At 53.3% G+C, this 16451-nt stretch overlaps 2 protein-coding genes and 1 long non-coding RNA gene across 13 annotated transcripts in view; 1 reads left to right on the forward strand and 2 right to left on the reverse strand.

Annotated features, from left to right (window-relative positions):
* The window catches only part of TBCD (tubulin folding cofactor D), a 148834-nt gene that overhangs the window by 121154 nt on the left and 11229 nt on the right, over nucleotides 1-16451 (forward strand). For all 6 annotated transcript variants that reach the window (XM_086356808.1, XM_086356807.1, XM_086356809.1 and 3 more), the window contains 10 exons: nucleotides 2011-2073; nucleotides 2980-3056; nucleotides 4675-4756; nucleotides 10108-10226; nucleotides 11456-11547; nucleotides 12215-12355; nucleotides 13268-13351; nucleotides 13844-14002; nucleotides 14084-14222; nucleotides 15363-15484. In XM_086356808.1, the coding sequence (XP_086212934.1) occupies nucleotides 2011-2073; nucleotides 2980-3056; nucleotides 4675-4756; nucleotides 10108-10226; nucleotides 11456-11547; nucleotides 12215-12355; nucleotides 13268-13351; nucleotides 13844-14002; nucleotides 14084-14222; nucleotides 15363-15484 (1078 nt within the window). The remainder of the gene's footprint in view (nucleotides 1-2010; nucleotides 2074-2979; nucleotides 3057-4674; nucleotides 4757-10107; nucleotides 10227-11455; nucleotides 11548-12214; nucleotides 12356-13267; nucleotides 13352-13843; nucleotides 14003-14083; nucleotides 14223-15362; nucleotides 15485-16451) is intronic.
* LOC147351318 (uncharacterized) lies at nucleotides 1998-4679 on the reverse strand. Its single transcript, XR_015147402.1, has 2 exons — nucleotides 4327-4679; nucleotides 1998-2583 (listed from the first exon to the last, which is right to left on the reverse strand). It is a non-coding gene; the product is annotated as an uncharacterized LOC147351318 (long non-coding RNA).
* QTGAL (queuosine-tRNA galactosyltransferase) overlaps nucleotides 8226-16451 on the reverse strand; it is a 128011-nt gene continuing 119785 nt past the window's right edge. For 4 of the 6 annotated variants that reach the window (XR_015147399.1, XR_015147398.1, XR_015147396.1 and 1 more), the window contains 2 exons: nucleotides 11793-11864; nucleotides 8226-9345 (listed from right to left, as the gene is read on the reverse strand). The gene's annotated coding sequence lies outside the window, so the exon portion shown is untranslated. Of the gene's footprint in view, nucleotides 9346-11666; nucleotides 11865-16451 lie in introns of those variants that run through there. The other 2 variants (XM_086356821.1, XM_086356816.1) reach the window with 1 other exon arrangement.

Genomic DNA, 16451 nt, shown 5'->3' on the forward strand with positions numbered 1-16451 from the left:
TCCTGATTAAACTTAAGTGTAGGAGGTACATTTTTTAAAACTTGAAGGAAATTTTAGGAGAAATTAAGTGATCACATTGGTCCCTAAAAAACTTCCTACCCAGGAAGTTTTCAGCCTCACCTGGTTGCTGGGGAGATGCTGGTTAGCTCCACGAGGAGGACGCGTCTTCTCGATCATATTGGCTACGTCAGAGCTGGGTGATCCTCTGCCGATGGAACGCCTGCTCTGGAGTATATGTTGTTACAGCATTTTCCAGTTGCGAAGGGCATTGTCTCTTAGGATTAAAAATGTGCAGTCTTCTGCCCTGCATGGCCACTCCTAGGACTCTGCACCCCCAAAACATGTAGGGGTGACAGGCATCCTGCTGGACAGACAGGCAGTCTGTGTGCTGATGGGATGTGTGTGGCCATCTTGTTTGACATGACAGAAACTGGAAGGAGAGCTGAGCCCAACAGGAAATATTGGATTAACAGTTTCATAACCATAGTGTGGGATGTTGCCCGTCTTCTAAAGAGCATGGGGTCTCCCGTGGTCAGTTACGTTGTTTGAGAAGAAAAGCAGTTTGGTGGCTGGAGCCGGGGAGGGGCCTGTGCGCATCCTGGCTCTGCTGGGACACCCCTCCTCCGGCCCCCAGGCCCCCTCGTGCTGGCAGGTCACATCTGTGCTCAGGACGGTGGGAGTCGGGAGTGTGAGGAGGTGGGGTGGAGTCCATGCTCGCAGAGACTGAAGAGCTGGCTTCCTCGCTGGCCTGGCAGCATTTCAGAGGACAGCTGCCGCCGGTCACTGGTCCCTGGGGGGCAGTGACGGGCACCCCTGCTGAGGCATGGCGGCTGTGCAGTGGGCACAGGGAGCCTCTGTTGCTGTGGGCGCTGAGGTTGGGATTTGTTGCTGCCAGCCCAGCCTAGCCTGGCCATGGCGGGGGGCGCCTATGGTCTGTGACCCTCTGAGGGTCACATTTACACAGGAGGTGTGGGAGCCATGCTCCAGCTCAGCTTAGTTTCGGGGTCAAGGCAGGAGCAAGGTGGTGAAGACGGGGTCAGGGCACCGAGCTGACAGGAGGAGCGCCTGTGCTCTCTCAGCCTGTGAAGGTCCGTGTTGGGACCCCCAAATTACATGGCCACCAAAATGTCAGTGGTGGTTTTCTATCTTATTTTTCTGTAGTGTTAGATTTTTTCCAGCAAATGCAAACTACTCATTCAGTAGGAGAAAACCATTAGGCTGTTCTATTGTAGTGACCGAGGTAGGGGTGCATTTGCTGTGTGAATGGGCAGCGTGAGGAGCCATGTGGGATGGGCAGAGCCACGTGGCCTGTGGGCAGGCGCCGGGCAGGTCAGAGCCTCCTTGGTGCCAGGACAGCCATGTGAGGCCACCACACAGAGGCTCAGGTGTCCTTGTGGTGGTGGCCGCTGAGCAGCTCTACTGGTCTATGTTTCCACGCGCAGAAGTGGTAGTTTATTAAAACGGACACTGCATTATTTACAGAGGTCAGGAATTTACCAGAGCTTTGTGCACTGTGGCTCATCTGGGGACTGTCCCGTCGGGGTGATACGTGTTACCTCCTCTGACCCTGTCCGGACCCTGGTGCTGACCTGAGGTGGGGGAGCCCCCCTCCAGGGGAACTTGCTTCTCCGTGGTCCTCATTGGGCAGGTGCCTGCTGCTCAGCCACAGCGCCTGGTCACTTGTGGGTGTCCGTGGTTTGAGAGCTGAGTTGTCTGTCCCTGGGGGTTCTTATGGGGTCAGACCTGCGGCCTCCACGTGTTGCTCCCTTGTCTGGGCAGGGTTCCCCGAGGGCACCAGCGTGATGCTGCTGCTCGTGGCTCCTGGCACTGCCCCCGAGCCTGGGCCAGGTCTGGTGCTGAGGACATGCTGGGGGCTCGCCCCCGACGCCCGCGCTGAGGGGCAGGGGCGGGAAGGCGGTGCTGGCCGCGCCAGGCTCCGGTGCAGCAGGGTGGGTGCTGGGATGGGCACTTTTGGGGAAATGACATTGCGTTCATCCTTTTTCTTCCTAGTGTGCATTTTAATAGAAAACGTGGCCCTTTCCAAAATGCCCTTCAGAGGTGACGCCGTGATCGGTAAGTGCACCTCTCCAGCGACTCACATTGTGGCATTTTCTTCCAGAACTAATTCAGCTTGAAAAGTGAAGACCAACCTGTTAGGGTGGATGGTAAATTCCATCTTGTTAGAATCTGTTTTAAGTTGCTGTTAAGAACCCACTGTAAACAGGGAGCATCCCCCACACTCTCCCCACAGAAGCAGAGATTCTTCCTTCTCTTCCAAGGGCTCAAGCTCCTTCCTCAGGGCTCCCGACTGGAGCTCTGCCTGTCACGGCTGTGCCCAGCACCAGGCATTCTCGGCCGTTCCTCTCCCATTTGGACAGTGCCAGCCCGAGGGGCGAGAGCGGAGGCCCAGCAGCTGCCTCGGCTCTTCCAGGGGTGGCAGTCAGGCCCCGGTGCTGGTCTGGAGCGTCTCCAGGCTCTGACGTTGTGGCCGCTGGTCACAGAGAGGTAGTAAGAAAAGCCTTGGGGTCACCGCCCCTGCTGGCTGTGCTGGCTCTTTGCTTTACAGCCTCAGAAGTTCTGTAACTTGAGGAAGAAGCAAAAAATGAGTTAGTGTTTGTTTCCAAGTATTAGATCTAGTTGAATTTTGTGTTTGATTTTTATTGGTGGGGGGATTGTTCAGGGAAGAAGTACAGGCAAAGACCACTTGAAGCTTGCAGGTGTAAAAGGAGAACAAAAACTTGCCCATCGTGACAGTTTTCACATTTCAACAGCAGAAAGAAGAGTTTACCCCTATAGGTGGAGAGGGCAAAGGCCTTTAGAATTTCATTCGACCTGGAGAGCATGTACCTCAGATTTCCTGCAGGTTCCTCTCAAAGGTCACTGTCTACTTTGACTTGAGAGGTAGAAGATCTGTGTGGTGTTGTTTTTAATTTGATGCAAATGTTCTTTACCAGCTGAATGAATTTGTTTCTTTGACAGATGGTTGGCAGTGGCTGATAAACGACACCTTGAAAAACCTCCACCTCATTTCAAGTCACTCTCGACAACATATAAAGGTGTGGGGAGCAAAGGCTCTCTGGCTTTTGCACTGTGTATAAATATTTGAGTGTTTCAAAGGTCTTTGTGCATTTTGAGTCCCTTTTGTAGACCAACATGATTGATAAATGCCAATAATTATATTTGGAATTCTGAATGATATTGTTTATGTAATTTATGATCGGGACAACTAATGCAGCCATCATTGACCAGAATATTTAAATTTTTTATTATTGTTTCTAGTTTTATTAATTAATTTGCCTTCTAAACGTGTTCCCTATTGAGCTGTATAATTTAGGGCTGGAGGCTCCTGTTGTGATGCTCACGTGCGGATGAGCAAACTGCTAGAATCGTGACAGCATGTCAGTGTCAGTCACGTCACGTGAGCAAGAGTGTGTGGTGTGTGTCCCCATCCCCGTGGCCACTGCTGTCCTGCCTCAGGACAGGTGAACTTTGGACTAACAGAGTTGCAACCCCTACCCCCGTGCAGAGATAATAGCCTTGGTATTGATAATGACTAGGCTTTGATGTGGAGGATGAAGGACTGGAAGTAGATATTGGTCTTTCTTGTAGCTCTCCAGCCTCCTGTGTCTCAGTTTTTCTGTTGGGTGAATAGAACATATCTTCAGTCTTCATCCCTTTTTCTATAAGTAACTTTATCGTTCTGTAGGATCCAGGTACAGTTTTACTAGTTGAATTTGAGTTCTTCATGATCGGTGTCAGAATTCCTTTTAAAAACAATCCATAGTTCATTCACACCAGTCGTGATCGTGTGTGAACCTGCTCTGATTTGTGCGAGGACACCCCTCCCCCGGCACCTCCGTTGGTGCTCCCTGATCTGAAGGAGCCCTGGGAAGACCCAGGCTTCCCTGGTAGCTCAGTTGGTGGAGAAGCCACCTGTAGTGCAGGAGACCCTGGTTCGATCCCTGGGTTGGGAAGATCCCCTGGAGAAGGGAACTACCCACTCCAGTATGCTGGCCCGGAGAATTCCATGGACTGAATAGTCCATCGGGCCACAGAGTCAGACACGACCAAGCGACCTTCACTTGGGAAGAACACAGGAACCCAGCATTTGCCCCGTGTGGTCTTCACCACGGAGAAAGGCTGAGGTGAGCCACTGTGGAGGCAACAGGAGGGCCAAGGGCCTCTGTGGTGTGAACCCCATTCCTGCGCTTTGTCCCCTGAGGTGCCCCAGCCTTGGGTCAGCCCTTCCTTCTTGTCCAACCAGCCCTGTTCCCAGCAGTCCTGGGCCCCCAGCTCCACTGCATACTAGGCCTCTCTGTGGCTCACCTGAGGGGCCTTGCCATGCAGCTTCTGGTGTTTAACACACTTTTCCATCATTATTTCAGCTGGGAAAGAAGAAAACACCACATTTCATTATTGCCTTTCACATGGAGAGACGTGAAATTTGCACTGTATGGAGAAAATAACTTTTATATCCAGTGTATTAGTTGCAGAGAATAGTAAACTTATGACCACATCTGACTGACGATGATGACAATGTCTAGCAGACATACCAGAAAGAATGATGTCATCAGCCTCTGGGTCTTTCAAACCAAGTCACTGGCCTGACCGCAGGGCCACCTGGCTGCTCCTTGACCAGGAGCCTGCAGCTCACTCACGTCTCCTCCGTTTCAGGAGGCGGCTGTGTCGGCCCTGGCCGCCCTCTGCAGCGAGTACCACGCCCGGGAGCCTGGGGAGGCAGAGGCTGCCGCACAGGGTGAGTGGGTGTCTGCACTCAGCCCTGCACCCAGTGGGGCTGGGGGTGGGTGGCTGTGGGGTGCCTGCCTCTCCTGCTGTGGTGTGGACGGGCCTGGGGGGTAGAGAGAGTGGGCGGCAGGCTGTGGTGATGCCGCCCCTCCTCAGCCCATCCCATCCTCACCTGGAGCCAGACTTCTCTGAGGCCACGTGGGCTCCACTTCCCGGATGTTACCACTTTACTGTAGAATCAACTCTTACTTCAGCGGTGTTTTGTTAAGTTATGTTTTTAAGTCCACTGTGCCCTGTTTTGGACTTTGGAGGCTCCCAGTGCTGTGGTGGAGCTTTGTCTCTGGGAGGACCTCTCTTCTGTCCTGTCCCTGGTCTTCCTCGGGGCCCAGCCCTCATTATCAGGGGACGGTCGTTCGCACTCGTTCCCCAGGCTCTGTCAGCTCAGAATTGTCCGCTTCTGCTGCCTTCCCACGTCCTCCTGCTTTCATGCTTTTTCCTTGGAGTCTGTTCATTCGGTGATTACTTGACTGACTTTTCTATTTCATGGTTAAGTGCATTTAGAATTTTTGTATGACCCACAATGCTTTTCTGGCACGTGTCCTTCATGTGTTATTATCTTTTCCTCTTCCCATGAACAGCGTCGGTGTAGCTGTCTTGTTGCATGTCTTTGCATCAGTTGGGTTTTCCGGAACTAGCCTCTAAGCTGCAGTTTATCTGACACGTCACACGGTCCTGTTTGTAGGGTCTAGTTCCGGAGTGGGAGTTTCATATTAAAAAACTTTGTATTTACACGTTATGTGGCCTGGAGCTTTCCCTTGTATCATAATACAGAATATTTATTACAGTTACTTCAAAAATATATGGAACACTTCAAAAATTATTTTAAGTATGGAAGAATCATGGGTTATTTTTCAGTTGCTAAGTCTTGTCTGACTCTTTGCGGCCCCATAGACTGCAGCATGCCAGGCTTCCCTGTCCTTCACTATCTCTCATGAGTGTATTCAAACTCATGTCCATTGATTTAGTGATGCCATCCAACCCTCTAATTTTCTGTCACCCTATTCTCCTGCCTTCAATCTTTCCCAGGATCAAAGTCTTTTCCAATGAGTTGACTCTTTGCATCAGGTGGCCAGAGTATTGGAACTTCAGCTTTAGCATCCATTCTTCCAACGAATATTTGGGGTTGATTGCCTTTAGGATCAGCTGATTTGATTTCCTTGCTGTCCAAGGGACTCTCGAGTCTTCTCCAGCACCACAGTTCAAAAGCACCAGTTCTTTGGTGCTCAGCTTTCTTTATGGTCCAACTCTCACATCCATAGATGACTACTGGAAAAACCATAGCTTTGACACTACATCCCTTTGTCAGCAAAGTGATGTTTCTGTTTTTAAATATACCGTCTAGGTTTATCATAGCTTTTCTTCCAAGGAGCAAGTATCTTTTAATTTCATGGCTGTAGTCACTGTCTGAAGTGATTTTTGGAGTCCAAGAAAATGAAGTCTGTCCCTGTTTCCATTTTTTCCCCATCTATTTGCCATGAAGTGATGGGGAAACAGTGGAAACAGTGTCAGACTTTATTTTTGGGGGCTCCAAAATCACTGCAGATGGTGATTGCAGCCATGAAATTAAAAGACGCTTACTCCTTGGAAGGAAAGTTATGACTGACCTGGATAGCATATTAAAAAGCAGAGATATTACTTTGCCAACAAAGTTCCATCTAGTCAAGGCTGTGGTTTTTCCAGTGGTCATGTACGGATGTGAGAGTTGGACTGTGAAGAAAGCTGAGAGCCAAAGAATTGATGCTTTTGAACTGTGGTGTTGGAGAAGACTCTTGAGAGTCCCTTGGACTGCAAGGAGATCCAACCAGTCCATTCTAAAGGAGACAAGTCCTGGGTGTTCATTGGAAGGACTGATGCTGAGGCTGAAACTCCAATACTTTGGCCACCTGATGCGAAGAGTTGACTCATTGGGAAAGACCCTGATGCTGGGAGGGATTGGAGGCAGGAGGAGAAGGGAACGACAGAGGATGAGATGGCTGGATGGCATCACCGACTCGATGGACATGAGTTTGGGTGAACTCCGGGAGTTGGTGATGGACAGGGAGGCCTGGCGTGCTGTGATTCATGGGGTCGCGAAGAGTCGGACACGACTGAGCGACTGAACTGAACTGTTGGACCCAGATACCATGATCTTAGTTTTTTGAATGTTGAGTTTTAAGCCAGTTTTTTCACTCTCGTCTTTCACCTTCATCAAGAGGGTCTTTAGTTCTTCACTTTCTGCTTTTTGCATATCTGAGGCTGTTGATATTTCTCCCTGCTATCTTGATTCCAGCTTGTAATTCATTCAGCACAGCATTTCACATGATATACACTGCATGTAAATTAAATAAGCAGGGCGACTGTATACAACCTGACATACTCCTCTCCCAACTTTCTACCAGTCTGTTCCATGTCCGGTTCTAACTGTGGCTTCTTCACCTTTAAACAGGTTTCTCAGGAGGCAAGTAAGGTGATCTTGTTTTCCCATCTCTTTAAGAATTTTCTGCAGTTTGTTGTGATCCACATAGTAAAAGGCTTTAGCAAAGTTAATGAAATAGATATAGATGTTTTTCTGGAATTCCCTTGCTTTTTCTATGGTCCAGTGGAGGTTGGCAATTTGATCTCTGGTTCCTGAAAGATGAGGCTGTGAAAGTGCTGCACTCAATATGCCAGCAAATTTGGAAAACTCAGCAGTGGCCACAGGACTGGAAAAGGTCAGTTTTCATTCCAATCCCAAAGAAAGGCAATGCCGAAGAATGCTCAAACTACTGCACAATTGCACTCATCTCACACGTTAGTAAAGTAATGCTCAAAATTCTCCAAGCCAGGCTTCAGCAATATGTGAACCGTGAACTTCCTGATGTTCAAGCTGGTTTTAGAAAAGGCAGAGGAACCAGAGGTCAAATTGCCAACATCTGCTGGATCATAGAAAAAGCCAGAGAGTTCCAGAAAAACATCTATTTCTGCTTTATTGACTATGCCAAAGTCTTTGACTGTGTGGATCACGATAAACTGTGGAAAATTCTTCAAGAGATGGGAATACCAGGCCACCTGATAGGCCTCTTGAGAAATTTGTATGCAGGTCAGGAAGCAACAGTTAGCATTGGACATGGAACAACAGACTGGTTCCAAATAGGAAAAGGAGTACGTCACGGCTGTATATTGTCACCCTGTTTATTTAACTTATATGCAAAGTACATCATGAGAAACGCTGGACTGCAAGAAACACAAGCTGGAATCAAGATTGCCGGGAGAAATATCAATAACCTCAGATATGCAGATGACACCACCCTTATGGCAGAAAGTGAAGAGGAACTAAAAAGCCTCTTGATGAAAGTGAAAGAGGAGAGTGAAAAAGTTGGCTTAAAGCTCAACATTCAGAAAACGAAGATCATGGCATCCAGTCCCATCACTTCATGGGAAATAGATAGGGAAACAGTGGAAACAGTGTCAGACTTTATTTTTCTGGGCTCCAAAATCACTGCAGATGGTGACTGCAACCATGAAATTAAAAGACGCTTACTCCTTGGAAGGAAAGTTATGACCAACCTAGATAGCATATTCAAAAGCAGAAACATTACTTTGCCAATAAAGGTTCGTCTAGTCAAGCTATGGTTTTTCCAGTGGTCATGTATGGATGTGAGAGTTGGACTGTGAAGAAGGCTGAGCGCCGAAGAATTGATGCTTTTGAACTGTGGTGTTGGAGAAGGCTCTTGAGAGTCCCTTGGACTGCAAGGCGATCCAACCAGTCCATTCTGAAGGAGATCAGCCCTGGGATTTCTTTGGAAGGAATGATGCTGAAGCTGAAACTCCAGTACTTTGGCCACCTCATGCAAAGAGTTGACTCATTGGAAAAGACTCTGATGCTGGGAGGGATTGGGGGCAGGAGGAGAAGGGGATGACAGAGGATGAGATGGCTGGATGGCATCACTGACTCGATGGACGTGAGTCTGAGTGAACTCCGGGAGCTGGTGACGGACAGGGAGGCCTGGCGTGCTGCGATTCATGGGGTCGCAGAGAGTCGGACACGACTGAGCGACTGATCTGATCTGATCTGCTGCCTTTTTAAAATCCAGCTTGTACATCTGGAATCATGGATGCAGTAGTCTAAATCTACTTTTTGGGAATTTTTCCAAAAGTTAGAAAATACTTTGTCATCTGATCCTGATAGACTTTCTGAGTTAGTGACGTTATACTGTGTCCTCGTACCACACGCAGTTCTACCTAAAGAGCCAGCACAGTTGGCCCTCTGTGTCCGCAGACTCCATGTCTAGAAAGAGGATTTTCAGCTGAAGTGTGTTATCGTAAGTTCCACCAAAGGTGTCCGTGCAAGTGGAATTCGTTTCCCCCACCCTAATGTATGAGGACGGAGGCTTTCACACACACGTTACAGAAGCCTTGCTGTGTTGAAGTGTAAGCGGTGGTGGCACCGCCTCTTTGGTTGTGGTGGGTACAGAGCAAGGGCGTCCGGCCTTCCTCGACTTCGGAGCTGCCTTTCCAGAGAACAGAGCTGTTTTCCACTTGACCTCCTTGAATTCTTGAATAGCTTCAGGGCCCCTTTTCCTGTGAAAGTGAAAGTCACTCAGTCCGTGTCCGACTCTTTGCAACCCCGTGGACTGTATAATCTATGGAATTCTCCAGGCCAGAACACTGGAGTGGGTAGGTAGCCTTTCCCTTCTCCAGGAGGCCTTCCCAGCCCGGGGGTTAAACCCAGGTCCCCACATTGTAGGCGGATTCTTTACCAGCCTGTCCTGTGTCTCCCTGTCAAACCTCTGTTTCGGTTGCTCTCCAGTTCCCATGACTGGCCTCTCCCGTGTGGGAAGGTCTGCTTTCCCAGCCCTGTGCTCTCTCAGTCTGACTGACTGCACTGCCCGTTTCTGCCCGACCGGCCGTGGGTGTCTCGTGCGGAGTGGCCCCTGCACCCCTGCTGCGCCTGAGCACCTAGCCCTGGGGGTCCCACTTGGGACCACATTCGCTCTCGGTCTTTGAGGAAGTATCCTCATCATCTGAGGAAAGCATTTGTGTTCTTAGTGAATAAAAAACAGAAGTTTGACCGTGTTGACTACTGGTAAAACTGTTGGCTTTATTTTCTCAAGAGTGAAATTGTGTATTAAAATTGCTTATGAAAATCTTAAAACCACCTACTGAAAATCTCTTTTCTTCAATCTGGCTGATTTACGCTGCTTTGAAAACACGTCTGCTCTAGGCGTCTAAGTCGCCCCTCCTTCCTTCAGCCACTGTTTGCTCATCTTCTGGACTGTACTTGGGGAGTGTGTCTTGTGGATAATGGACAACAGTGGTCACGCTCTGGTCCTTTCTTTTCAGAGGAGCTGGTGAAGCTGTATCTCGCTGAACTCCAGAGCCCCGAGGAAATGACTCGCTGTGGCTGTGCCCTGGCCTTGGGCGCCCTGCCGGCCTTCTTCCTGAAGGGCCGGCTCCGGCAGGTGAGGCTGGCCTAGCATGGCGGGGGCCGTGTGGGACCGGACCCACGAGCGGGGTATGTAGGCCGAAGGGGTTCCTGCAGGCCAGCGTGTGCATCCGTAAGGAAGGGGAGGGGAACACCCAGGGCAGTGAGTGGTCTGTGAGAGCCTGGTGAGCAGTCTAGCTGAGGAGGCTTGGGGGAGCTGACTCCTTGGCTGAGGAGGGAGCCTCGGCCTCCGTGGAAACACCCCCAGCCTTTCCTTGCCTGTGGCGTGCCGTCCAGCCTTTTCTGCATTAGGAGCAAATGTCTCCGGCCTCATCTGGGAAGGCTGCCCCCGTGCCCACGTGAAGGTCCCAGGCCTCCCACCCCAGAACTCCTCCTGGGGAGGGGCCTTTTCTCCCCAACACGGGGTCCTATGCTCTGGCATGACTGGGGGGCAGGGTTCTGCTTGCCCTTGAGTTCCATGATCCTCGGCCTGTCTCCTTTCAGGGTGACCCATCAGCTCCCCTCATCCCCTGCCTCGGCTCCTGAGCTCCCTGGGCGAGTGGGTGCCAGAGTCGGACCTAGGAGACCCTGCCGGCCTCAGCCCACCCAGCTCTCCCCTTTGTGCTCCCCTTTCCCTCGACTCACACGTCAGTCGTGGTCCTGGCGGCCCACCTCCCAGGTGTCACTGTGGCCAGGTGCCTGGCACACATGTGCCCCTCACCTGTGTTGCCTTCCCCTGCCCCTGACAGCTTGGGATCCAAGGCACCAGACCAGCTTAGGTATCAAGATGGGGAGCAGACCATCCAAACCCTGCCCGGGGGCTTTTCTATTTGAAGCACCTGGCATTTAGAATGGAACTGTCACTTCCAGAGTAACTGGTGAAGATGTGAGCAGCTGGGCACTTTCCAAGCAGGGAGCAGGAGGGAATGGCTGGCCTTGGGTGCAGGGTCTTGTCCTGGAGGGAGGAGGCAGACTGGCAGAGATGGCCTGAGTGCCAGTGATGGGGGCGTGGGTAGGAGGGTCGTTAGGAGCCAGCCGTGGGAAGTGCTGGAGGCGCCTCTGCCCACTCGGGCTCTGTGTGTGCTCCAGAGCATGTGGTCTATTCTGCCCCACTCGGGCCCTGTGTGTGCTCCAGAGCATGTGGTCTACCCGGACAAGCCGCCAGCCATACTGTGCTGTGTTCCGGGCACAGGGTGCCAGGCCAGGCCTCCACCTGCGTGCACGTACGTGCATCTTCAGGCCCGCAGTTCTGCCTTTGCTTTTCAGGTTCTAGCAGGCCTGAGGGCCGTTACCCACATTTCTCCCAAGGACGTGAGCTTTGCTGAGGCCAGGCGGGATGCCTTGAAGGCCATCTCTAGGTGAGCCCTGCTGGTTTTTCTCTCCAAAGTCACTGTCCTCTCAAAAGCCAGCGACCGAGCATGAAGGGATGTTCACAGCAGTTTGTGTGAGAATACCCGTGGGTCAGGGGCTGAATCTACTTTGAGGCAAACATTTTTATTTTCTAGTTTCTTCTCTTTACAGAGGACTGTCTGAGAACATGCCAACTCATAGAGGATCATTACGGTTTTGTCATAATGAATAATGAAACCCATAGTGCACTTACCTCTGTGTTTTGGGGACAGTGGGCCTGCTCAGGAACTGGGGCTGAGTTATCTGCTCGTGACCCCCCGGTTGCCTGTGTGGAGGGAATGCTGACGTTAGTCACACACATGCACGTCGGGAGGGGTTGCCCTTTCTCTGACAAGCCCTGTGGAGTGCCTTCTGTAGGATGGCGGGGTAGGAGGGGCCAGCCACAGCCAGCCCCCAGTGCACCCTGAAACTGTAGACGCTAGAAATGTGGCTTGGCGACGTGTCATTCAGCATTGCATTAGTGCAGGAGCATTATGAGTCTGCTTCTGAGGTTATGGGTCTGTTCTGAGGGCATCCTGGCAGGAAAGACACATCCAGCCAAAACGACAAGAACGGCAGGAGAGCTTGCATGGGATTCTCAGACGTTAGCTGGGTTTCACACGTTTTTAATTTTAGGATTTGCCAGACTGTCGGTGTGCGGGCAGAAGGGCCTCCGGACGAAGCTGTGTGCAGAGAGAACGTCTCCCAGATTTACTGCACGCTGCTGGACTGTCTGAAGGATTACACCACCGACAGCCGCGGGGACGTGGGCGCCTGGTGAGGCGCTCGTGCTGTCCTCGTCCCCTGCTCTTCTCATGAGTGTCCCACCAAGGCCAGAGGTGGTCCATGTCGCTGCTCTGACCCTGGCTGGGCTCTTGATCCCCAGGGCAGTGTGGGCGATGGTGCTCTGCCTGCAGCCGGGGCTCACGTCTGCCCGGGACATGGGGCCCGTCTTCCTGGTTCTTTTTGTGCCATGTGGCTCTCGAGCGGATCCTGGACACTGAGGACGCTCTGGTTCTGCTTCGTCCTTCCAGAGGGCACTGACGGCTCTGCAGCAGGCAGCGGGCCTGCCTCGAATGCAGAGCCATGGTCTCCATCTCGCCTGGTGTAGGCGGCTGCTCAGGGTCTGGTCTTCTGACCGCGTGATGGTGCATGCTACCTCCTGGGTGGTGCTCTCTCCTTGGCGGGAGGGTGGATGCCCTGGGTGTGTAGTCCCTGCTGACCCTGGTAATGTGGGGCTGTTTGTGGTCCCCATTGCCCAGCTGGACTGAGTGTTCTTTGTCCCAAGTTTGAAATGGTGCTCTTACTCTGGAGTTAGACCAGCAAACAGGAGCTGTTCTACATACATTTATCCCTCAAAAAGCCTTTAAAAGTTTTTTTGCCAGGAGGAAAAAACAAACCGACTTTGTGGGTATGTTCTGTGCTTAAAGGTTCAGGGGGAACCAGCGCTATTTCTCTGTGCACTATTGGAGAGTTTTCTGGGCCCTGGCCATTTGTCTTTGGGTGTCAGGTGTTTCTGAGGTAATATGTGAGGGAAGCATCCTCAGAGAAGGGCTGCGAGCAGCCTTTGTCGAGCCTCCTGCATGTTTTTTGTCCCGGGTTGAGGGCGCCAGGCCCTGCTGAGTGGCTGATGGTCACGTAGCACCTGGGGCAGTAGGCCAGCTCCTCAGCCCCTCCATGTCTCTGCAGGGTCCGCGAGGCAGCCATGACCAGTCTGATGGACCTGACTCTCCTGCTGGGTCGGAACCAGCCAGAGCTGATCGAGGCCCCCCTGTGAGTCTGTTCTCCCCGTGTAGGGAGAGGGGCAGCCCAGGCCCTCCCTCCTGACACCAGGGCCCCTGCCCCTGGCTCAGCCTCTCCTGGGGTTCAGGCCTGTTGGAGGACAGCCAGCTCCTGACCTCAGGGCCCCTGTGCCGCTGGAGACTGGCCATTCTGTGCTCTGTTGGTGCCCTGGGCACCGGGCTGCCTCTGGGCACCTTGCCAGCTTGGGGTCACCATGCCCCCTCCATTGCTCTTGTCCAGGCCCCTGAGGAGACCCGGGCTGGCTTCCCCAGCAGCCCCCAGCTCAGTTCCTCTGGCTGCAGATGCCCCTTCCTCCATCTCTTCCCCTTCTTGGAGCCCATGGTCATGTCAGGCCCACTGCTTCCACTCCAGACCTCCCGCGCGGGCTTCTGAGGCGTCAGGTCCCATCCCACCCGCCGCCAGGTTGGCCCAGGTGCCCACTCTCCGGTTCCAGACGCGCTAACCCTGCACTCTGGTCTGCAGCTGCCAACAGCTCATGTGCTGCTTAGCCCAGCAGGCGAGTGAGAAGATCGACCGGTTCCGTGCACACGCGGCTCGCGTGTTCCTGGCGCTGCTGCACGCCGACAGCCCTGCCATCCCCCACGTGCCCGCCCGGCCGGAGCTGGAGAGGCTCTTCCCCAGGTGCTGGGCCCTGCTCCAGGGCGGGGGGACAGCCCTGCTCCCCATGGGGCAGCGCCTCCAGCTCTTGCTCCTGTCTTGCAGGGCCGCCGTGGCCTCCGTGAACTGGGGCGCGCCCTCCCAAGCCTTCCCGCGCGTGGCCCGCCTCCTGGGGCTGCCTGCCTACCGCTACCACGTGCTGCTGGGGCTGGCCGTGTCCGTGGGTGGCCTGACCGAGTCCACGGTGAGCAGGCGCCTGGGTGGGCGTCCCTGTGAGGGAGCGCTGCCTCCTTCCTTCGGGACCCTCTGGGGGTGGGCGGGTGGTGTTCCCCTGACCTGACGGCACATGAGGCAGGAGCTCAGCGGCCAGCTCCCTGGCTTTTGTTCGGGTCTGGATTCATGCCCCCGCACAGTGAGGGCCCCGTGCTTCCCCAGCCGGTCTCTCCAGGTCCCTGTCCACTGCTTGTGTGTTCTGTTGGTGGTTCGTTGTCTGTTCTACTCTGTTGTCACCCCTGTGTGACTCTGCCCCCGCCTCTCATCCCTCCCTTGGCCCCGATTCAGTGGGTTTGTGGGTTTCATCACTTCTGGAAAGGTGTCTGCCCCCTAATTCCTGCCTACTGTCCGTCCTCTCCGCCTTCATGCTCCTGTTAAGTTACTCCAGTGTCTGCAGTTTTGTGTAGCCTGCCTGTTCCCTCCCACAGTTGAATATTTTGTCATTGCTGTTCAGTCCTCACTTGTGTCTGACTCTTTGTGACCCCCACAGACTGCAGCACGCCAGGCTCCCCTGTCCTTCACTGTCTGCTGGAGCTTGCTCAAACTCATGAATGTTTGGTGTTTCAGAAATTGTATATTTCATTACCAAACATTCGGTTTGATCTGAAGCGTTCTTGTGCTTTTTCCTTGCACATTCATCTCATGATTGCATTTTCTTTAATAATCATCGCCCACTGTCCCGCACTCTGTTTCACGAGCTGGTGTCTGCTGTCGGAGGGAGGCCTGCATCTGCTCTCCTGCTCTGCTGACTCCTCCCTGAGGACTCACCTGTTGGGTGTTGGTTGTGTGATGGAGTTTGCTGTTATCCTGAGGGGAGGTGCCTTTGCTTTTGCTCCCCAGCAGCAGTGGTTGCCCAGATGCCAGGCATCTAAGTGGTGCTTCTTACAAATTTGGTGACAGTGTGTGAGGGCTTGGGTTGCCTCCAGAACTATCTCCGTGATATGGGTGTCTACACGCCCATGATGGGCTCCTCACGCCTGGCCTGGACAGCCTCTGCCGGATCCCCATGCTGTGCAGCAGACGAAAGTCTGTCACACAGGCAGCCCGGGGAGGGAGAGCTGGGAGCAGGGTGGTCTTGTCCCTCTTACGAGAACGCTTCTCTGTGTGGCAGGTCAGGTACTCAACACAGGGCCTCTTTGAGTACATGAAGGAGATTCAGAACGACCCGGCGGCCCTGGAGGACTTCGGCGGGACCCTGCTGCAGGTCTTTGAGGATAACCTTCTGAACGACAGGTGAGCGCTGGTATCATCACAGTGATTTCTCAGACCCCCAGGGTCTCACTGCCCAGCAGGATTTTGTGGGGAGGTAAGGTAGGCACAGCCAGGCAAGAGCGTGACCCAAGCACGCGTCCCCGGGTCTGGCCGTCACCTCCCAGGCCCCTCAGAGCCTGCACTCTGAGGCGGCTGTGTATGTTGGAAGTAAAGTGCCAGAGGCTGTGATCCCAGGAGAGCTTGTCCGGCTCTGGCATGGGTGCTTCCCGGTCGTGCCTGCCTGCACGTCATGGCCGCTGTTCCAACACGTGGCTCACGCACAACCGTGACCACCAGGATTGGAAAGCAACCGGTCTTCTCATCGTTTCTGCTGTAGCATTTTGTTAACTGCTTTTCTAAGAAGATGGAGTGTAGACCCCAAAGCCCTGACTTGCAGACTTGGGGATGTTTCGTGCACCTTCTCAAAGGGCTGTTCCTGGACTCGGTGCTCGGCTGGCCCAGGGCAGCCGGGTACCAGTCACTCTGGCTGGACTGCATGCCCCTCACACAGGCCCTAGTCCTGGGAGCCAGACAGTCTGAATGAACAGGAACTCGACCCAGAGCGCTCTGCTCCGAGGCATGGGTGACACCTAACGAGAGGCACGTAAAGAGTGCAGTCTGAGAAGTTCTGGCTCATGCCGACAACCATGACCTAACGAGAGGCACGTAAAGAGTGCAGTCTGAGAAGTTCTGACTCGTGCCGACAACCATGAAGCGGTCAGGCACACCTGTCACCCCCAGTTTGCCTCCTGACCCCCGCCCCCACCCCCTGTGGCCCCCCAGCCCCAAGGCAACCACTGATCTGCTTTCTGTCACTGAGAAATCTGGGTGCCCCCAGCCTCACCACAGCTGGCCTGGTCGGCCCTTTCACTTCAGCTGATCTGACGGGGTGCGGTGTCTCGTCGTGGCTGTGATTTGCCTCCCCTGCTGATTGAGGGTGCCGGGCCTC

The sequence above is a fragment of the Bos grunniens genome, chromosome 19, assembly GCF_055505025.1.
Source record: "Bos grunniens cultivar Pamir isolate PY7600 chromosome 19, Bosgru_T2T1.0, whole genome shotgun sequence".
Classification (NCBI taxonomy): Eukaryota; Metazoa; Chordata; class Mammalia; order Artiodactyla; family Bovidae; genus Bos; species Bos grunniens.